This window comes from Uloborus diversus, chromosome 7, assembly GCF_026930045.1.
Source record: "Uloborus diversus isolate 005 chromosome 7, Udiv.v.3.1, whole genome shotgun sequence".
Classification (NCBI taxonomy): domain Eukaryota; kingdom Metazoa; phylum Arthropoda; class Arachnida; order Araneae; family Uloboridae; genus Uloborus; species Uloborus diversus.
This window is the reverse complement of record NC_072737.1, coordinates 145,692,518-145,710,747: the sequence shown is the minus strand read 5'-3', so window position 1 is coordinate 145,710,747 and position 18,230 is coordinate 145,692,518. Positions and strand designations below refer to the sequence as shown.

The 18,230-nt window shown below is 32.1% G+C and overlaps 1 protein-coding gene across 2 annotated transcripts in view; it reads right to left on the bottom strand.

Moving 5' to 3' along the window:
* Window positions 1-1,369: 1,369 nt before the first annotated feature.
* Window positions 1,370-18,230, bottom strand: part of LOC129225935 (LIRP-like) — a 67,214-nt gene continuing 50,353 nt past the window's right edge. Inside the window, exons 2-4 of one of the 2 annotated variants that reach the window (XM_054860477.1) lie at window positions 17,549-17,681; window positions 14,270-14,495; window positions 1,370-3,404 (exon numbers count right to left, since the gene is read on the bottom strand). In XM_054860477.1, the coding sequence (XP_054716452.1) occupies window positions 3,235-3,404; window positions 14,270-14,495; window positions 17,549-17,647 (495 nt within the window). In that variant the 5' untranslated portion in view covers window positions 17,648-17,681 and the 3' untranslated portion in view covers window positions 1,370-3,234. The remainder of the gene's footprint in view (window positions 3,405-14,269; window positions 14,496-17,548; window positions 17,682-18,230) is intronic. The other variant, XM_054860476.1, reaches the window with a different exon arrangement.

Here is an 18,230-nt window from a genome sequence, read left to right as displayed (position 1 = left end):
TCATTTATTTTTCATTCATGCACGTATTTTATTACTCATTCACTAATGTATCATTCATTTATTTACTCATTTATTAATCAAAGTATTTATTTATGTATTAAGTTATAGTTTTATTCATTCTTTCATTCCTGTATCTATTCATTTGATTAAAACTATTTATAATAATCAAATACAAAATATTTCATAGGAAAAAATAATTAATCATCATTTTGCTCCACGTATGGGAATAAGTAATGATTTTCCACTCTCATTTCAAGGTAAAAATTTATGGTCAAAAATTTAAAAAAAAAAAAAAAAAAAAAAACATTTCAATGCGTGTTTTACAATAAAGTGCATTGTTCATTCATTATGCCCTGAAATTTTCAAAATAAATTTTCCGTTTCTTCGTTTTTAAAAATATATGTTAGTAATTTTAAAACACCCATCCCCACATCCCTATTTTCAATTCCTGTAATTTAGTGAAATAAAAGTTTTTATGAGCGTTTTAATTTGTGAATAAAATATTAAGTTGTTAAACATTAGTAAATTTTCCTTTTCTTCTTCTTTTTTTCTCCTATTATTGTAGCGTTTAATAATAGTTTTAATTTCGAATCAAATTTGTATTTTTTTAATACATGCTTAACACAATTGTAGTTTTAGGAAGTAACTATTATCTAAGGTTTCCTTGCTTGCTATTTTTTTAAAAATAATTTTAAGTGCATTCTTTCTGTTTTTCAGATTTTTTTCCATTTTTAAATATTGTTTATCGATTTAAGGCTTGTTTTTATTGATTTTTAGGGATCATTTAGGTCATCGGAATCCGGGCTTCAATAAAAATAGTAGCTTTCTACTATTTGTCGTATCAAAGAAGTTATATTTTTTCAGAGAAAAATAACATTTTCCAATCATGTGTACGTAAACATATGCAAAGACAACATTTCATTTTTACGGAGAAAAAATTTCCTTCATTCTATGCAAAAATAAAAGAGATTCCAGCGAAATTAATTCTTGCAAGAAAATATTAAATTGCAACCTAGTGCGGTAAAATGTTGTCTCAACGCATTAAAAGAAACTATCTTCCGAAGAAAAAAATATTTAGATTTTTAGAGATTAGTAAAACTCATAAATATTTATTTAATTATTAAAATTAATTTTTTACGTGAAAGTAATAATAATTTTAAAACACATTATTGAACCCTTGAACATCGCGATGCTTACAATGTTTTGGAACTAGTTTACAAAAGTACAGTCAGTTAGCGCTTATTTGCATGGCAGAAATTTTGACATAATTAATGAGTCTGAGGAAAATTTTTGCAATGAATAAATACATAGCACATAATAACTTTGGCAGTTAAGCTGGTTTTACAGGACAAGAGAAAAATGTGCTTTTCTGCTGAGAAACACAATATAAAAAATTACATTAATAATTTTTTTTAAAGTAAGGCTTTTTTTTCCAATTTTCCTATTTTTATATTTTTGATAAACCTGTTTGTTGATAGAGGATCTGTAAGATTTTAAGGGATAAAGCAATGTTGTGCAAGCCCTAGTTGAAAAAATTTTGCTTTAATGTGTTTCGGTATGCCAGAAACCTTTTTATTGCAAAAAAAAAAAAAAAAAATGCCAGGTCGAAAACATTTTCTATAAAGAAAAAGAGTTCTTTGTACTCCAAAAAGTGCAATATTTTTGTGTGCAATTTTGGGCTCAATAATTCTGTTTCATAGTTGAAAATGTCCTACACAAGGCGAAGCATTTTACTTCTTACTGGACCAGTTTCTTTTAAATGTGTAACAATTTATAATTTAAAATGTATTACTTTATTCTAGCAATTTTTAACCAACTTGTTAATACAAATAATGAAAAAGTTTAATTTTGACCAAATTCAGTGATGATTTGAATAAACCACCTAACCGCAAAAAATCGGAAATTGAAACAACGAAATAGATACTAGAAGTGAGTGTATTTTTTTTAGCAACAATTATAATTGCAATTGTGAGGAAGCAAACGTATCAACTGCTGTACAAACCCTCCTACAAAGATTTAAAATATGTTATATCCTTATCTTGCATATTTGGACGGTCGTATCTCATTAGAAAAGTATTTCCGCAAAGTATCTCCGATTTGTTTAGAATAACACGTGACAAAACAAGGGACTTTTAACACGTGTGCGTCAGGTTCAGAATTTCGCAGTTGTACTTAGTAGTTTATTCAGGAGGGTAAACTTTGCTTAAATTTGCTGAACAAAAAAGTGTTTTTTTTTTTGCTGTGTTTAAGCTAGTCTTAGAAATTATATACAATGCCTAGGCATAATATAGAACGCTGGATTTCAAACTTCGCTGTTAGCGTATGAAATGTTCTTATACTCGCCCGTATGTGGCGATACTGACGTTTTTATCGTACTTTGTTTGAATAGTATTTCATTCTGTAGAATATCTAGGTATTATATGCAATGCCCTGGGATTGTTATAATGTAACAATTCTTATGCTTCATATTTTGACTAAAAACGTTCGGCAATGTACACAATGCTTAAGCATTCTATAGAATATCGGCGTTTCATACTTTGCCGGTAACATACAGAAATAGCGTTATCCCTTCCAGAGACTGTAGTTTCGTCCTTAATGTGAACTCATCAGTCGGGAACAGGGGATACCCGAGTTGGAGGCAGATATCATCTCGTTGAAGCTGAGAGTGCAACAAACTTCGAGATCATATCGTCGGCACCATGCTAAACTAACGAATGTGAAAATTGGCGCTTTTCAGGAGAGCCAAAGCAATATTTTTTTTGAAGCGTTTAATTATTTTCAATGTTTTAATTTTTATAGATAACTTTAAGAGTAAAACTATTGATTAAAATAGTTGTAACCAGTAGGAATTTTTTTTTTTTGAGTACTACAGCTAACCATCAAACTTGAAAAAGCGCGATTCGCAATTTTTCACATTCGTTAGTTTAGCATGGTACGGACGATCAACAGTTACAAGGAACAAACATATTCGCAGCGTCTGTAGGGTGTTTTGTGCAACAGCAATTGATACCTCTACTAAAATGAAATTGCTCCAAAGTAAGTGAAGTAAAAACAAATCACCGAACTTAAATCAAACTTCATTACTGAAACCATGTAATTGTGGACAGTAATACACAAAACAAAAGAATGCAATTTTCATGGCACAACTTCAGTTACTCATCTGACGATTCTAACACACAAAAATACTTCCTTTCCTCGCACCTTGCCTCATCTTGATCTTTGGCGCCGTCCGCCTCAGAGTCGGCAATACGACAATAGCACGGAGGGAGTGCAAGACTTGCGGCAGCACTCATCAACAACGCCTCGTTGGTATCGGTTGGACAGTTGGGAGCCTGACATCTTGTTGTAACTGGAGGAAGACAACAGAAGAGCAAACCATCTTGGGTAATTTTCTCCAGGTTTACCTTTATGCAACAGATAAAACAGAATTGATCAGTAGTCATAACTTAATCTAAAAAAGATCTACCTATGTCCTGAATCAACGTAAGGATATAATAACGGTAGTATTTTAACAATCAAGATTGCGGATTGATTACACGTTGCTGTGTTGTTTAGAAATACTATGTTTGCTTCATGATTGGTAGAGCCTAAACGCTTTTAGTAACTGGAGAAAGACAACAGAAGACAACAAACCATCTTGGGTAATTTTCTCCAGATTTATATTTATGCAACAGATAAAACAGAATTGATCATTGGTCATGTCTTACTCTAAACGAGCTGATGTGTGCATCATATGACTTCCTTTTACTCCAATTTAATGTCCTTTTTCCATTATTGGTAGTTTTAATGTGATTCAATAGTTTACTCTCTAAATATCACCAACAGTGGCCAAATTGAAACTAGATTTAATTTTTTTTTTAAAATAGCCAAATTAATTGCCAACTTGGCGACAAAAATTGACAACCAAAAGACTGGCGATATGTCGCCAAGTGTCCGCCAAATTATAACACCACGTGAGTGCACATTGCAATTAACAATGATTTCCCCCCAAAAAGGGGCAAAAGACCCCTTTGGAGCATACGAGTGCAACCAAAAAGGAAGGTGCACAACTAGACCCCTACGTACCACTCGTCGTAATTAACTCGGGGATCGTCGAAATGGATATTTCGGGTGTCTGTACGTTCCTAGGCACATATCCACGAGTGGTTGGGTTGAAAAAAACTCAACATTCATTTGGGAGTGAGCAAAATGGAAATTAAGGCTGATTTTTGGGTGAAAATTTTTTTCGCGAATACAATATTTCCTTTCTTGTAAAAGGAAGTAAATAGATCAACCTATGCCCTGAATCAACGTAAGGATCTAATAGCGATATTATTTAAACATTCAAGATTGCGGACTGATTGCACTTTGCTGAATATAGCGTTACTATGTTTGCTTTATGATTGGTAGATCCTGAATGCTTTTAGTAACTGGAGGAAGATTACCGAAGAGCAAACCATCATGGGTAATTTTCTCCAGGTTTACCTTTATGCAACAGATGAAACAGAATCTATCAGTTAGATTATGAATCTAAAAAGTTCAATCAATGTCCTTAATGAACGTACACTGTAAATAATTTCTGCAAAAAAAAAAAGTTTTGAAAACTGAAACCCGACTATGACAAAAAAAAAAAAACACTTAATGGAATAAGCAAGGTAGATGCTGTTAGATATCATAGTCTTCCTGAGTTAAACAAATCATTTGGTATGTTCCTATTTATTTAGTTGTATTGAAATCCTCTCAATTCCACATCATTTTTGGCACCAGAAAACAAAATAAAGTATTTTTTTCACGGTAGTGAGTTGAATCATGAGTATTTAATAATGAATTATGAATAATGAATTATGAATTTTTATCTAACATTAAATGTGTTTTAAAAGACTACATAAGATTAGAAGATTGTTCCATGCTCCTAAACATATCTTAATTATTAAGAACCATGCATATGTTGTACTTTGGAACGTGTCCTAAGGTACAAAATGTTTGGCTGTCTCAAGATACAACCACCACGTGGTTTAAGAAAAACTAAAATGATGGTCTATCTAGATGCACTATCATTATTTTCTCATAAGCAAATTATTTAAAGTACTTCTCTTTTATAACACTTTCGAGCTTCGAAAGATGCTTTTCTGCTATGAGACGATTAAACACACTAAGAGATCATATTTCCATCAAAATTTAATGTTCCAAGTACAATTGTTCGCGGGCAATTAAATTAGTTAGGTTCCAAGAAAGTGGCGGTACCGCATAATGAAATTTTATATTTCGCGTCCCCGTGACAGTGATCCCGAGCTTCGAAAGATGCTTTTCTGCTATGAGACATTACTACATCAAAATAAAATTCAGTTGATTAAATTTACAATTCCAAAGACAGAAAATGAAATAAAAATGAAGAAAATATTTACTTTTACAAATACAAATACAAATACAAAAGTGACGACCAGCAACAGGCTCTGGGCCCAGCTAGACTGGTCCTAGTCAATTTACAATTCCCAGTGAAAATCAATGGCCTTCTTAAAACTATCTACTTCCGTGCTCATTACCACTTCCTCCGGTAAGCTGTTCCAAGGTTCCACTACCCTGCTATAATAATACTTTTTCCTAGTATCCGTGTTAGCCTGAGATTTAAATAGCTTAAAACAATGACCCCTTGTCCTGTTTTCAGTGCTAACCTTCAGCCCCGTAAGATCTTTCATTTTAATGAATTTAAAAAGCTGAATCGTGTCCCCTCGGTCTCTTCTTTGCTCAAGACTGTACATTTTTAGCCTTCTAACCCTGGAATCATAGTCTAAATGAGAATGAGTCATTAAATTTTTGTTCTGTCACAAAGTCGTCAATTTTACTCATTTGATGCTGATTTTCACTCTGGCAACATTTAGTGGTGAAGGTTACTATTAGAGATTTCGAAAACATGGCTGCTAAAAGTAGATTCTTAGAAATTAGCAGTCTCCCAAGGTACAAACGTCCCAAGGTACAATACTCTCCCCTAATCTCCTATTTTATGTTTTTGAATTTTAAATTAGTACATCAGTCTCCTGATAAATGAGTTTCAGGCGACATGCATTTTCACAGAAAACTTTCTAGCAGAGCAAAAAACTATAACAATATTTTTTTTTATCTTATTCATAGTTATTTTTAATCGGCGTTTGAAATCACCGGCGATTTGTTTTTCCGAAACAGATTCGGACTGCTGAGAAATAAAACTCAATAATCCACACGACCATTGGCCGATTGCCGTCAATAGAGCCGTTGAGCACGTTTTAGTTCTTTACTTTTCCAACCTGTTTTAGCTTTAGGTAAAGTTTTTTGGGTCAGTTTAATATTTTAATATCTAAATTTTAGAAAAAACCCTACATTATGTAAATTCTATGAAAAATGCATAAAATGTAAGTAAGAGTCTGTGTAAATACATATTTCACGTTGATCATAAAGTGAACCCTAGTATTATTGCACAATAACTTTCCCTGGTTCCGCATGAGCAATGAGTACGGATACTTTTCTTGGGGTACTTTCATGGGTACTATCATGGGTACTTTGCATGCCTTAGCAGTATACTGAGAACGGAAGTTCGTTCCTAAAATAAATCGGTAGATAGATTTCTGTCCTTCAGTTGAAAGTTTAACGTTGGCGAACACCCTTAATAGTTAATTCTTCAATATTCATTGCACCTTTCTAAAACTTTATACGATTATTAAATAGAACATAAATAACACATTTTGACTACTTATTTGTTGGAAAAAAACACTATAGGTTTTTTTAAAACTACCCTTTTTTAATAATACCCTACTATAGTTTTTTTTTAAATAAAAAAGCCATATTTTTAACAAAAAGGTACCATTTCCTTAACACTTCCAGTGCACTCACTTTTTCAAAAAATTTTTTAACTTTTGATGTCTATCGCTTTGTTAGATACCAGAGAGTAATATGACACTCCAGTTTTGAAATAATTAACTAAAAACAGGTTTTATGAGTAAATGTTTGAAAAATTCCACCGAAAAACTTGTGTTTTGCACCCTAAGTTTAATTGATCATTATTTCAAAACCGCATATTTCATGTACATTAAGTTTTCAAAGTTTATATCACAGTAATAATTTCAACTATCAACTTTGCAAAGTTTCAAATCTTTAGAGTGAACACTTTTTTCGCTAGAGCTGTTGGCGTAAATAAAAACTTTGAAAACGTGGTTATGAGAAAATCAAGAAATAAAAAGTAAATTTTTCAGTCATAAGCAGTGCATTTGAGTTTAGTAAATTTCTTCTGGTTTTCTAAATAACTCATCGATTAAAAAAAAAATGCGGGTTAAGAAAGAAGAACCGTCGGCCTCTCTAAATTTCTCAAAATCTCCCAATCCACTTTTTTTTTTTGAAAATTATTGTGTTCGCCTACATTAACTTTAAAAAATTTCAATTGAAGGACTGAAACGTGTCTGCCGGTTTCCTTTGAAGACAGAAACCCATCCTCAGTACTGAAAAGTGGTACCCATGCCCATTACACATGCCATGGATTGAGCACGCGCCCTTTGGATGAAAGGCAGTGACTCTAAATACTAAATAGAATGGGACATATTTCACACTTTCTGGTCCAAGTAATTAATAATGTTTTTCAATAATACATTTACCTCACATCCAATTTAAAATGAAGACACAAACGGCTGCTTATAATAGTTTATATTAACAACATATTCTATATTTAAGAAAAGCTATAATTGGTTAAAATGGAGAGTCATAGCTAGTAAATTACATGAGCAACATCGAAAAAATCTAAATTGTTGAATTATCTTTTTAATGAAGAAAATATGACAACGTATATAAAGTACAAATTCAGAATGAAGAAAGGTTAAAAAACCAGCAAACAGCTATTTCGGCACTCTAAAATACAAGTGCCATCATCAGTGCAATTAAAAACGAAGACAGGTTCAACCCGACTAAAACACAGTCGAGGCTGGTTTTTTAACCTTTTTTTATTCTGAACTTGTACTTTATATACGTTGTCATATTTTATTCACTATGCAGTACAAAGTTTTCGACTACTTTTTATGTATTATCTTTTTAAGTCTGTCTTTTAACACTTAAAAAAAGCCCAACAAACTTAAAAACTGTTTATTTAATAAATCTGGAGATAGAAAAAAAGTTAAAAATAAATGTTAATATCTAGCTGGGAGGCACAGAACATGTGTCCATTTTTTCAAAAGCGACATTTAAGCACCATGTGACTCATTGATGAACCAATTTTCATTTTATTAGTTCGAAAATGACAACCCAGTAAAACTTTAAATTCATCTGATGGAACAATGGATGGGATAATGCTGGGAACATCTGATGGAACAATGTGATGGATAAATTCATCGAAAATGACAACACGAAAGAAAAACTTTAAATTCATCTGATGGGTAATTTTGCTTATGTGACTTGGTGCCTTTTGAACCAACGTACAGATATTTAGCATCATAATAGAAAAAACGTAATATAAGTAAGGTTCAGTTATTAAAAACAAAAGCCTAACTTCTTCTTTACAAAAATAAATGAATGCTTATACTTATGAGTATATATATATATATATATACACTGAGCATAACAGTAGTTATACTTAGAATTATAAATTTTTGTGAATTTTTAATTTGCACGAGTTTTTAGTTAAGATGGGAACGCTAATTTCAACATGCAGTTGTTTGCTCAATGTGCCATAGTATGAAGTTAGTCTGAAATCAAAGTTTGTATATGATGGGAAAGAATTTATTTTAATATGTAATTTTTCATTGTTAAGCTATCCAATTTCTTCTTTTTCTTGTTTTCAACAACAAATTTTAATGGCAATAAAATGTGTCAGTGGAGCTTAAAATGTACAATTACTGAATGCAAGCATTTGAGCTTGAAATAAATCTCATTTTCAATGCAAAAAATATGCGTTTTGTGAAAAATATCAAAAAAAGAAAAAAACCACGTGTCTGCATTCATTTGAAATTTTTTTGCTTTATCAACGTTCTTTACATCAATTTATTTTAAGCGCAAAGATATTTATTTCTTTTCTATTAGTATGAAACAACTAATGAGCGTCTGTAGTAGAGTGATTAAGGTATACGTTTATATTTGATTTTTTTTTTCAAATTTAAATTTAAGGATTAGAACTTTGGCATTAAAAAGCGCATTACTTTTTAAATGTTACCAATGAAAATAAAACATGGTTAATATTAATGTTTTAAACTAATTAATTTCCATAAATTTAAGCAATGATTACAAAAAATCTTATAACTCGAATAATAACACTAAATCACTCTATATTTTAATTAGAGTGAATATAATTAGAGTAATTGCGGGATTAGAGTGATAAACTCTGATTCACCCGCAGATACAGTATTGGTGTTAAATGATGCATTATAACTCCGGCTCTATGTTTTGAACCTAATGAAAGAATTACACATGAGGTAGTTTTGTGGTATCCTTTCTCATCTAAATTGCACTTCAAAAACACATGTCTAACACTTAGCTTTAACATTGTATTAAAAAATGGTTTTCTACCACTCACTTAGAATTTAGGGTCAAACATCCAGCAGTTTACGCAGATAGCAAAAAAAAAAAAAAAAAAAATCAAATTATATTTTAAACTGGAGTTAGTACTGTTTGAATCAGTGGTTGGAAAAACTACATTTGTTTTGTAGCGAACTGCAACTACAACTACTTTGTTACAAATATAGTTAACTACAACTACAACTATTTTTTTTTAAATGTAGCAACTACAAACTACTTTTGAAATGTAGTCGCTACTTCGCTACTTTTGAAAAAATAAGTAAATGAACAAAAAAATGAGTGAGACTAGGGTATCTCACAAAAAATGAAAGCAGATTTTTCAAGTCACATACCCTCTTACATTTTTCCTGGTATATAAAAACAATTGTGAAAATTTTTTTCATATATATTATTTGAACAACGGCATCCCGTTCCGACTTGCGTCTGAAAGTGTAAACCAGCACTTGTATGCATGGCCAAATCGAAATGAAAAAGAAAATAATTAAACTTGAAATTTCTGTTGATAAAACATTGCCCGCGTATACCCCACACCCACATGTACCACAAAAATGTTTATTCAAATTAAAAAGCATTAAGATACCCTACATTTGGCCTAAAAATTATAATTTTCTTCAAAAAAAATTTTTTTTTTCAATTTTTCTTTTTAAAAAATACATATAAATTTAAATAAAATATCAAGTTCAAAGATTATTAGCGAACACATTTTCAGATCAACATTTGTAAATGAATAATAAAAAAATAATATGTTTAAAATGAAAAAAGTAACTAAACCTTGAAAAAATCCATATCCTTGAGTATTATGTGGAAGACTTCAATATTGCAGGAGAGCAAAAATTTCTATTTAACGCTAACTACTACTTTGCTGTAGGTATTTTTCAGCTTGAAAATTTTGAAAAAAGGCCAAGTGTGGGATACCTAAATGTTTTTTAATTAGAATAAATGTTTTTGTGGTGCATGCGGGTATGGGGACAAAGTTTTTATCAACAGAAATTTCGAGTTTCTAAAAAAAGTTTCTTTTTTTTTTTTTAATTTGGCACTGATTGCCGTTGTTCAAATTGTATGATTTTTTTTTTACAATTGTTTTGACGTCAAAGGAAAAATATGAGAGGGTGTGCGACTTGAAAAATCAACTTTAGATTTTATTGAGGCACCCTAATATGTACACACACAGACACACAGGCGCGCGCCGTAAGAGGATTGAACGAAAAAAAGTTTAAATTGATAAATTAGCTCACATGAACATGGAATATTACTAAGAATTATCTATTATTTCTTTTTTCTCTTTTTCCAAAAACGCTCGTTATCATAGAATCAGTAAAATGCTCTTATTCAATGTAAGCCGGCCAGAGAACTTCAATATCATCCTCTTCTATAACATTTACAGTAGCTTCTTTATTCGGTGAATACTGTAAAAGTATTCATTTTCGCGATACTTTAATTTTCGTGATTTTCGCGTGCGCGTCGTAATTACGAAAATTTGAGCTTCGAGAAATATTTCTGTTTTTCAACTTTCGGTTTGTTCATATACTCTCTTAAAAAATTCCAGCGATTTTAACTCAGACTGAGTAAATTTTCACTCCTTTCCAGTGTCGAAAACGCACTTTCCTTATAGGAGTGAATTTCATTCCTTTTGCGGAGCGGTTATTTTCACTCCTTTTGGATAAGCTAATTTCACTCCCTTTTGATAAGTGTTTTTCACTCTTTTTAAGACCAAATTAATATCCTAAATGAGTGGTTGCTTTTTGTTTTGGAAAGCCGCTATTTCACTCTTTTTTTAGAATAAAATAGGTAAAATCATTTCACTCTCCTTTGGTGAAATTGTTTTTTAAACGTGTTTTCATGTGCTTATGCTGTGTACTTGAATTTAAAACTGTTTTTAAAACTTATTTCATTTGAAAAAAAAATTAGTTTTTCAATTTAAAAAATGAAAAAAAAATGTTTTTAGTGTTTCAGAAGAGGTTGCACAAGAACTGTATGGTAAGTACGAAGAATTTTCTTGTTTATTAAAACTTTAACTGGTAATATTTCTTGAACTACTCGTATATCGTTACAAATCACCCACGTGCAATATTACGTACATTTCCGAATCTAAAGATTGAAATAAAACTAAGAAACCCACACAGTTCCAAATAAAAAGATTTAAAATTTTGAAACTCTATATTGATATTCTCGGTGTGCTTTTTAACATTAATAATGTTTTAAAAGTTACATCAGTTCAAATTAATTTAAAAAGTCACTCATAAATTGTGACAAGATACGTTTGAATTCAATTTTGTTTCTTCGAGGCCATTCATTAATTACGTAAGGACAATTTTGGCAATTTTTGACCTTCCCTTCCCCCTATGTAAGGGGTATGTAAGACTCCCCCCCCCCCATCTTACGTAAGATTCTTTTTTTTCTTCACAATAATAACAAATATTACATCACTGGGATTGTTCTTAAATTAACTATCATTTTTTTTTTTAATTTTTTCAAAAAAATTTTTGAGTAAAGAAATGTTTACTGTAAGGAATCTAGACCGAATGTTTTTCGACAAATAATTTTTGTATATGATGCGATAATAATTAAAAATAACACATGCAAAACACAGTGCGATTCTTTTATTATATTTTACACGTTTCATTCTTTGAAACACAAGTAAAAAACAGCTCATCCTATAATACATACTTTTACCTTCCTGAAGCAAATGAAATATAATATTTGCCAAACCACTTGACCGCGGATTTCTAATATAAAATATCGGCTTGGAAAATATCACATAAGAATGGATCCACCAACCCCCCTCTCCAAGCAAGGGTATGTGGAGAATTCCCCCCCCCCTCCCCCTCAGGACCCTGAATTAATGAATGGCCCGTTACACATATGAATGAGTGTATTATACAAAGTTTATGATACTCTTTAAAGTTTAATATACACAAAAACAATGTTTGATTAATTTAAAATATACGCAGTGGTTGGAGCTCCGACCATCGGGAGCGGATTCGGTATCCGACCTATAGATTTGCGCATGGTCGGGTCTGTAACACCTACCTAAAATATATATACAGTACACACACACCAAAGATGGTAACGACTGTTTCAAATGTCATATTTTTTATTCGATGACCGAAATAAAATTGTTGATAACAGTTTCATTAATTTGGAAGAAAAAGTTACAAAAAGTTCGCCGCAACATTGCACGTGGGTGATTTGTAACGATATAGCAGTTCAAGAAACATTAACAGTTACAAGTTTTAATAAAAAAGAAAATTCTTCGCACTTACCATTCAGTTTTTGTGCATTTCCTTCAGAATCCTCATTCGGCAACAAATAGTGTTTTAATTCATTAAATGAAGACATTCAGATAGCGACATCCACTTCGTATTCGCGACCAACGTTAGTTAAGCCTAACGTGGAGGTATAGAAGATTCTCTCTAAACAAAATCACGTGACAGAATCGAACCAATGAAAATGCTTTTGAGTCCTTCTTTTAAAGAATGTTTTTATTTTTCGCTCTTCAAAAGAGTGTTTCCGAATTTCACGCCAATAAGGAAAAGTTTTAGTCTTGGTTTTTTTCGTAAAGCGTCTTTTTTCGATAAAGCTAGCACTCAGAAAGAATGAATGCACCCGCAATAGATTTCACTCTTTTTAAGAGTTATTTTTTCGTTCTTTTGAATTAAGAGTGTAAAATTCACGAAATTTTCAACCTGCAAAATAATCGATATCTTCCTTTTTGCGAAAATAGGTGCTTTTACAGTATTGGAACAATAATCTCTTTGAACCTAATTGTTTCTTTAAAAAAACTTTATTAAAAAATAGTTTCCAGAAATCGCTACAAACTACTATTTTTTTGTATCGAACTACTCACTACACTACTTTTTTTTTAAAAGTAGTGAGCTACACTACAAACTACTAAAAAATGTAACTACTACAGTAGCGTCGCTACTTGTAGCGCGCTACTTCCAACCACTGGTTTGAATCATATACAAAATAGAAAGAAAAAAACTTCTGCGAAAAACCTCGTTTGAAAGTTAAAAAGAACATGTTTGACATTGATAAAGGCATTTCAAAAAACTTTTACTACTTTCTATAAATGGGAGTTTCTTTTTATAATCTGGATGTCCCCTCTCAGCTAAAGATTGAATGCACAGTTTAGGTGAATAATAATAATCTTTACTAATAATAAAGCTGAAAGTCTCTCTGTCTGGATGTCTGGATATCCGGAGGATGTCTGGATGTCTGTAGGATGTCTGGATCTCTGTGACGCGCAGAGCGCCTAGACCGTTCGGCCGATCTTCATGAAATTTGGCACAAAGTAAGTTTGTAGCATGGGGGTATGCACCTCGAAGCGATTTTTCAAAAATTCGATGTGGTTCTTTTTCTATTCCAATTTTAAGAACAAAATTATCATAAGATGGACGAGTAAATTACGAAATTATCATAACATGGAAACATAACATGGACACAAGCCAATTGGCAAGATACGAAATTATCATAACGTGGAACTGTAACATGGGTACAAGCCAATTGGCGAGAAAAATTCAACTTACATTATTTGTAAATAAACAGGCGAACCAAAAGACCTTTTAATTTTTCTATTACGGGCAAAGTCGTGCGGGTATCACTAGTAACAATAATAAAAATAAAAAAAGGCCATTTTTTGTCGATTTTCAAGATGTGAAACCTATACGTAACCATAAAATAACGGTTATTCAGCTCGATGAAATTTTATCAATAAAGACTTTAGCTTTCAAATTCCAACCCTCAGAAACTTAATTATACTTACGATAATCATTCCAACTGCTGGAATCCTTTCTTTTGTTCAGGCGTACCGAGTTACCCTCGTTGGGATCGAAATACTGTCCGCCGCAGAGCACGTTCAACGTCTCCACCAGCATACTGCCGCATAAACGGATGTCTCCTCGCTTTTCCAGGTTGGTGGCAAAACTTGCCGCTTCTCCCATGCTCGGGCCCAATGCGAGGAAAGAGACCGCCAGAGTTAAAGGAATGATCTGCCCAAGAAAGAAATAACGGAGAACTGGACTTCAATTTTGAAAACATCTGGTTATGGTGAACGAAGTATTACAGAAAATATTTTGTATCTTAAAGACACACCATAGAAGTGAAACTTTTATATTTTCCTTTTTTTTAGTTCTGAAATGTCACTTCACCCGCTTGTTTTCTCTCACGCCTAGCCTCTTGTTCTTTTTGCACCTAACTTAAGCATCTTCAACAAAAAATTACATTTCAATGAAGAAAATAGGTTGTAAATAATGAGAAAACTAAACAGCACTCGAAATCATCTTTTTAATTGTTGCCGAAAACGAAGAAAACTAATAGTAATTATAATGTTAGTTTTCGTTAATAATAGTTAATTTTTAGACTGAATGTTAGCAGTGAGGATCGAGTGCGCTCATTTAGGGAACAAGGGGGGGGGGGGCTCGAGCCCCCTCCCCCCCTAGAAATTAGAACTTCCTTGCTTTTAATACTTTTTTCTTTGCAAAAATGTAAAAAACATTTCTTCTCCAGCCATTAATGAATAAGTTATTAAAAATGTCAAATTTTAATGACTCTAGTCTGTTCTGAAATCTGCTTCCATGGGGACCATCGTGCTAAACCATGGTTAAAACATCTGAGCACCCCTTACAATTTTGCATATGGGCGTCCATGGTGAGGATTACGCTTTTAAACTGATACCCAAACGCCACAAATGCATGCTTGTTTAATTTCAGACTTGAAATCAATTTGTTAAGTTTATCAACAAAACTAATTTTATAATTTCTATTATTTTTCTTTGCTTTTGGCAACAATTAAAAACAACTGCATCACTTCCGTCATGCAAGAATTTTTGCGGATCAGAATACCAAAGGACTCGCATAAAAAGTTTCGCTTAAATAACTAAAAAACTTGCTCAAATAAGAATGTAAATATTTTTTTCTCTTGCTGTTTTTACATTTAAAAAAAAATCCTCAAATTACCGATTTCATGATATGCATTGCACTTAGAAACAAAATTGAACGAAACAAAACAATATTAAAGTATAAGTGGCAGGAATGGGATTGCTTCCTTCATTCAAAAATACTTCTTTTTGTCACTGAAATTGATAGAATGAGTAAAAAAAATAACATGGACCCAGAAAATACTTTCATTTTCCCATCAGTTATTTTTTAATTAATTTTTTTAAATGTCCGATTTTGAAAACAAGGCGTGGTCTTGATGACGTCACAAATGTTGCAATTTGGCGCATCTTTCTACCATGTTTCCACGTTATGATAATCAAGAAGCGAATTAAATATTGCGCTCTACGCTTGCTATCAACCATATCGTTGCCAATACACGTGAGTAAAGATGCGAATTAAATATTTTGCTCTGTGAATGGCAACACTGAATGGCATTTCAATATGTGATGTCTAACGACAGAAGCGTAACCAATAAAAGCGCACCGATTTAAGTATTTTTTTAAAAATATTAAACTTAAACAAATTATTTCAAAAATGGTTACATCCTATGTTTTTGTAAGCATGCTCTTTCAGAAAAATATACTTTTAAAATTTTGGAAACGACCCCATTACAAACCAGTATTTTTAGCAGCAATTATAACTGTGTTTTCTCAAAGTAATTAATAAGTTTCAATATTTTTAGCAAAATTTTGTTTTTAGAAATGCCTGTTCATAATATCGCTGAACACTAGCGTTGGTTCATGACAGCGAAAACCTTTTGAAGATGTGTGTAATTGTGTGTGTGTGTGGGTGTTTTTTTTTTTTTTTTAACTGGAAGCAATTTTGTAATTGTGTTTCTGGATTTTTTTTGCGGGGGGGGGGGGGAGTAGTTAAATGAGTATGCACAAAGTGGGCGCAGCAACTAACGTCAAACTTTAAAGGACACATCTAACCAGTGAATAAACACAATTTTTTCAAGTCACTACCTATCTGAAATTTTATGGATGGAAATTATTGTTACTAATTCATACAAGAAAAAAATTTCAAAAAACCGTGTTATATTTAAATAATTACGACCAGTACATTTACTGGTCAATTTAAAGTATGACAACATTTTTTAAGGGCCAAGTGCTACTTATCTACTTATATTTTTTTTATAAAATAATAATCAGTACATTTACTGGTAGATCTACCAAAATACAACATTTTGTTAAGACAATGGGGTCCTTTCCAAAATTTTAAAAGTATTTTTTTCTGAAAGAGAATGCTTAAAAACATAGGATTTGACCATATAAAAATAATTTGACAAAGTTTAATTTTTTTAACTATTATTTTTATCGGTGCGCAGATTCAATTTCATTTTTTACGCTTCTGCACATGATATCACAAGTGATGAAACGCCATTCACTGCCATTTTCAATATTTAATTCGCTTCTTTACTCACCTGTACTGGCAACGATAGAAAGCGTAGAGCACAATATTTAATTCGCTTCCTAATTATCATAGGCGCAGTAGACAGCCAGTAGAATAGCGCGCCAAAGTTCATCACTTGTGAGGTCATGAAGATCACGTCTTGTTTGAAAAATTGGACATTTAAAAAAAAATAATTAAAAGTTAAACGTTTTGAAAATAAAAGTTTTTCCTCACTCCATGTTTTTTTTTTTTTTTTTTTCTCATTCTGTCAACTTCAGTGACTAAAGTGTAGTACTTTTGACTTATGTAAACAACCCCATTCTCTTGGGCCAAGTGCTACTTATCTACAAAAACCTTTTATTTCGTTTTAAAATAATGAACAGTACATTTACTGGTCGATATACCATATGACAACATTTTTTAAGACATTTCTCGAGGGCCAATTGCTATTTATCTGCAAAAACCTTATATTTTTTTAAAAAATTACGAACAATTCATTTACTGTAGATCTACCACATGACCACATTTTGTTAAGACAATGTTTTGGAACAATTGCTGTTTATGTACAGTACAACTAATGCATGCTTATGCTAGTCATGTTACTTTTTCGGAAAGTAGAAGAGCTTCGTTCGAAAATTGAATAGATTACAAAAAACTTAAGTAACTAAAGTTTAACAACGACAGTTAAGAGTTTCCAAATAACTCATACTCACTTTCAGCATCTTCTGTGTGTCAGAAAGGGAACGGATAGACTCTTCCGTGTCTGTCAGATGCAGGAAATCTGGAATGCGAAATTCCAAGACGATGACCATATATATAGGCCACAAACCACTGCAATGCGGGAGACTAAAACAAAAAGTTAGGATAAGTTTATAGCACTATTTGTACGTCTGGAGATGGAATCACCCTACGATCCTGCCAATGATCACACTTTGATTGAGGCTAATCCTCTTGTAGGAGGCTTTCAAGTTTCATGCTAACTCCTTGCTCTTAAGTTCTCTCCGTCAGCCTAGAACCACTTTGCTGTAAAAATCTGCCGCCAGACGACTGGAGATTAGAACTTATAAATAAAAATTGATCACAAGGCTATTTTCTTAGAAAAACTGTATTTCTACTTCATAAAACTCCAAGACTTATTAAACTATACGCAGGGGGCGGATACAGACTGCCATTTCAGGAGGTGGGGGAGGGGTCATACTTGAGAATCCCTCCCCCAGAATGAACTTACGGTTTTGGGCATAAAACATTTCTGAAACTGCTTGGGTGTCAGTAAAAAGCACCAAATCAGCCAGGAGTAAGGCACTTCATTGAGCTTCATTGATTTCATAAGCAATGACAATGTAGTATTTCAAATATTTACTTGCAAAACTAGTAAATGAATTGAAAAGACTAATG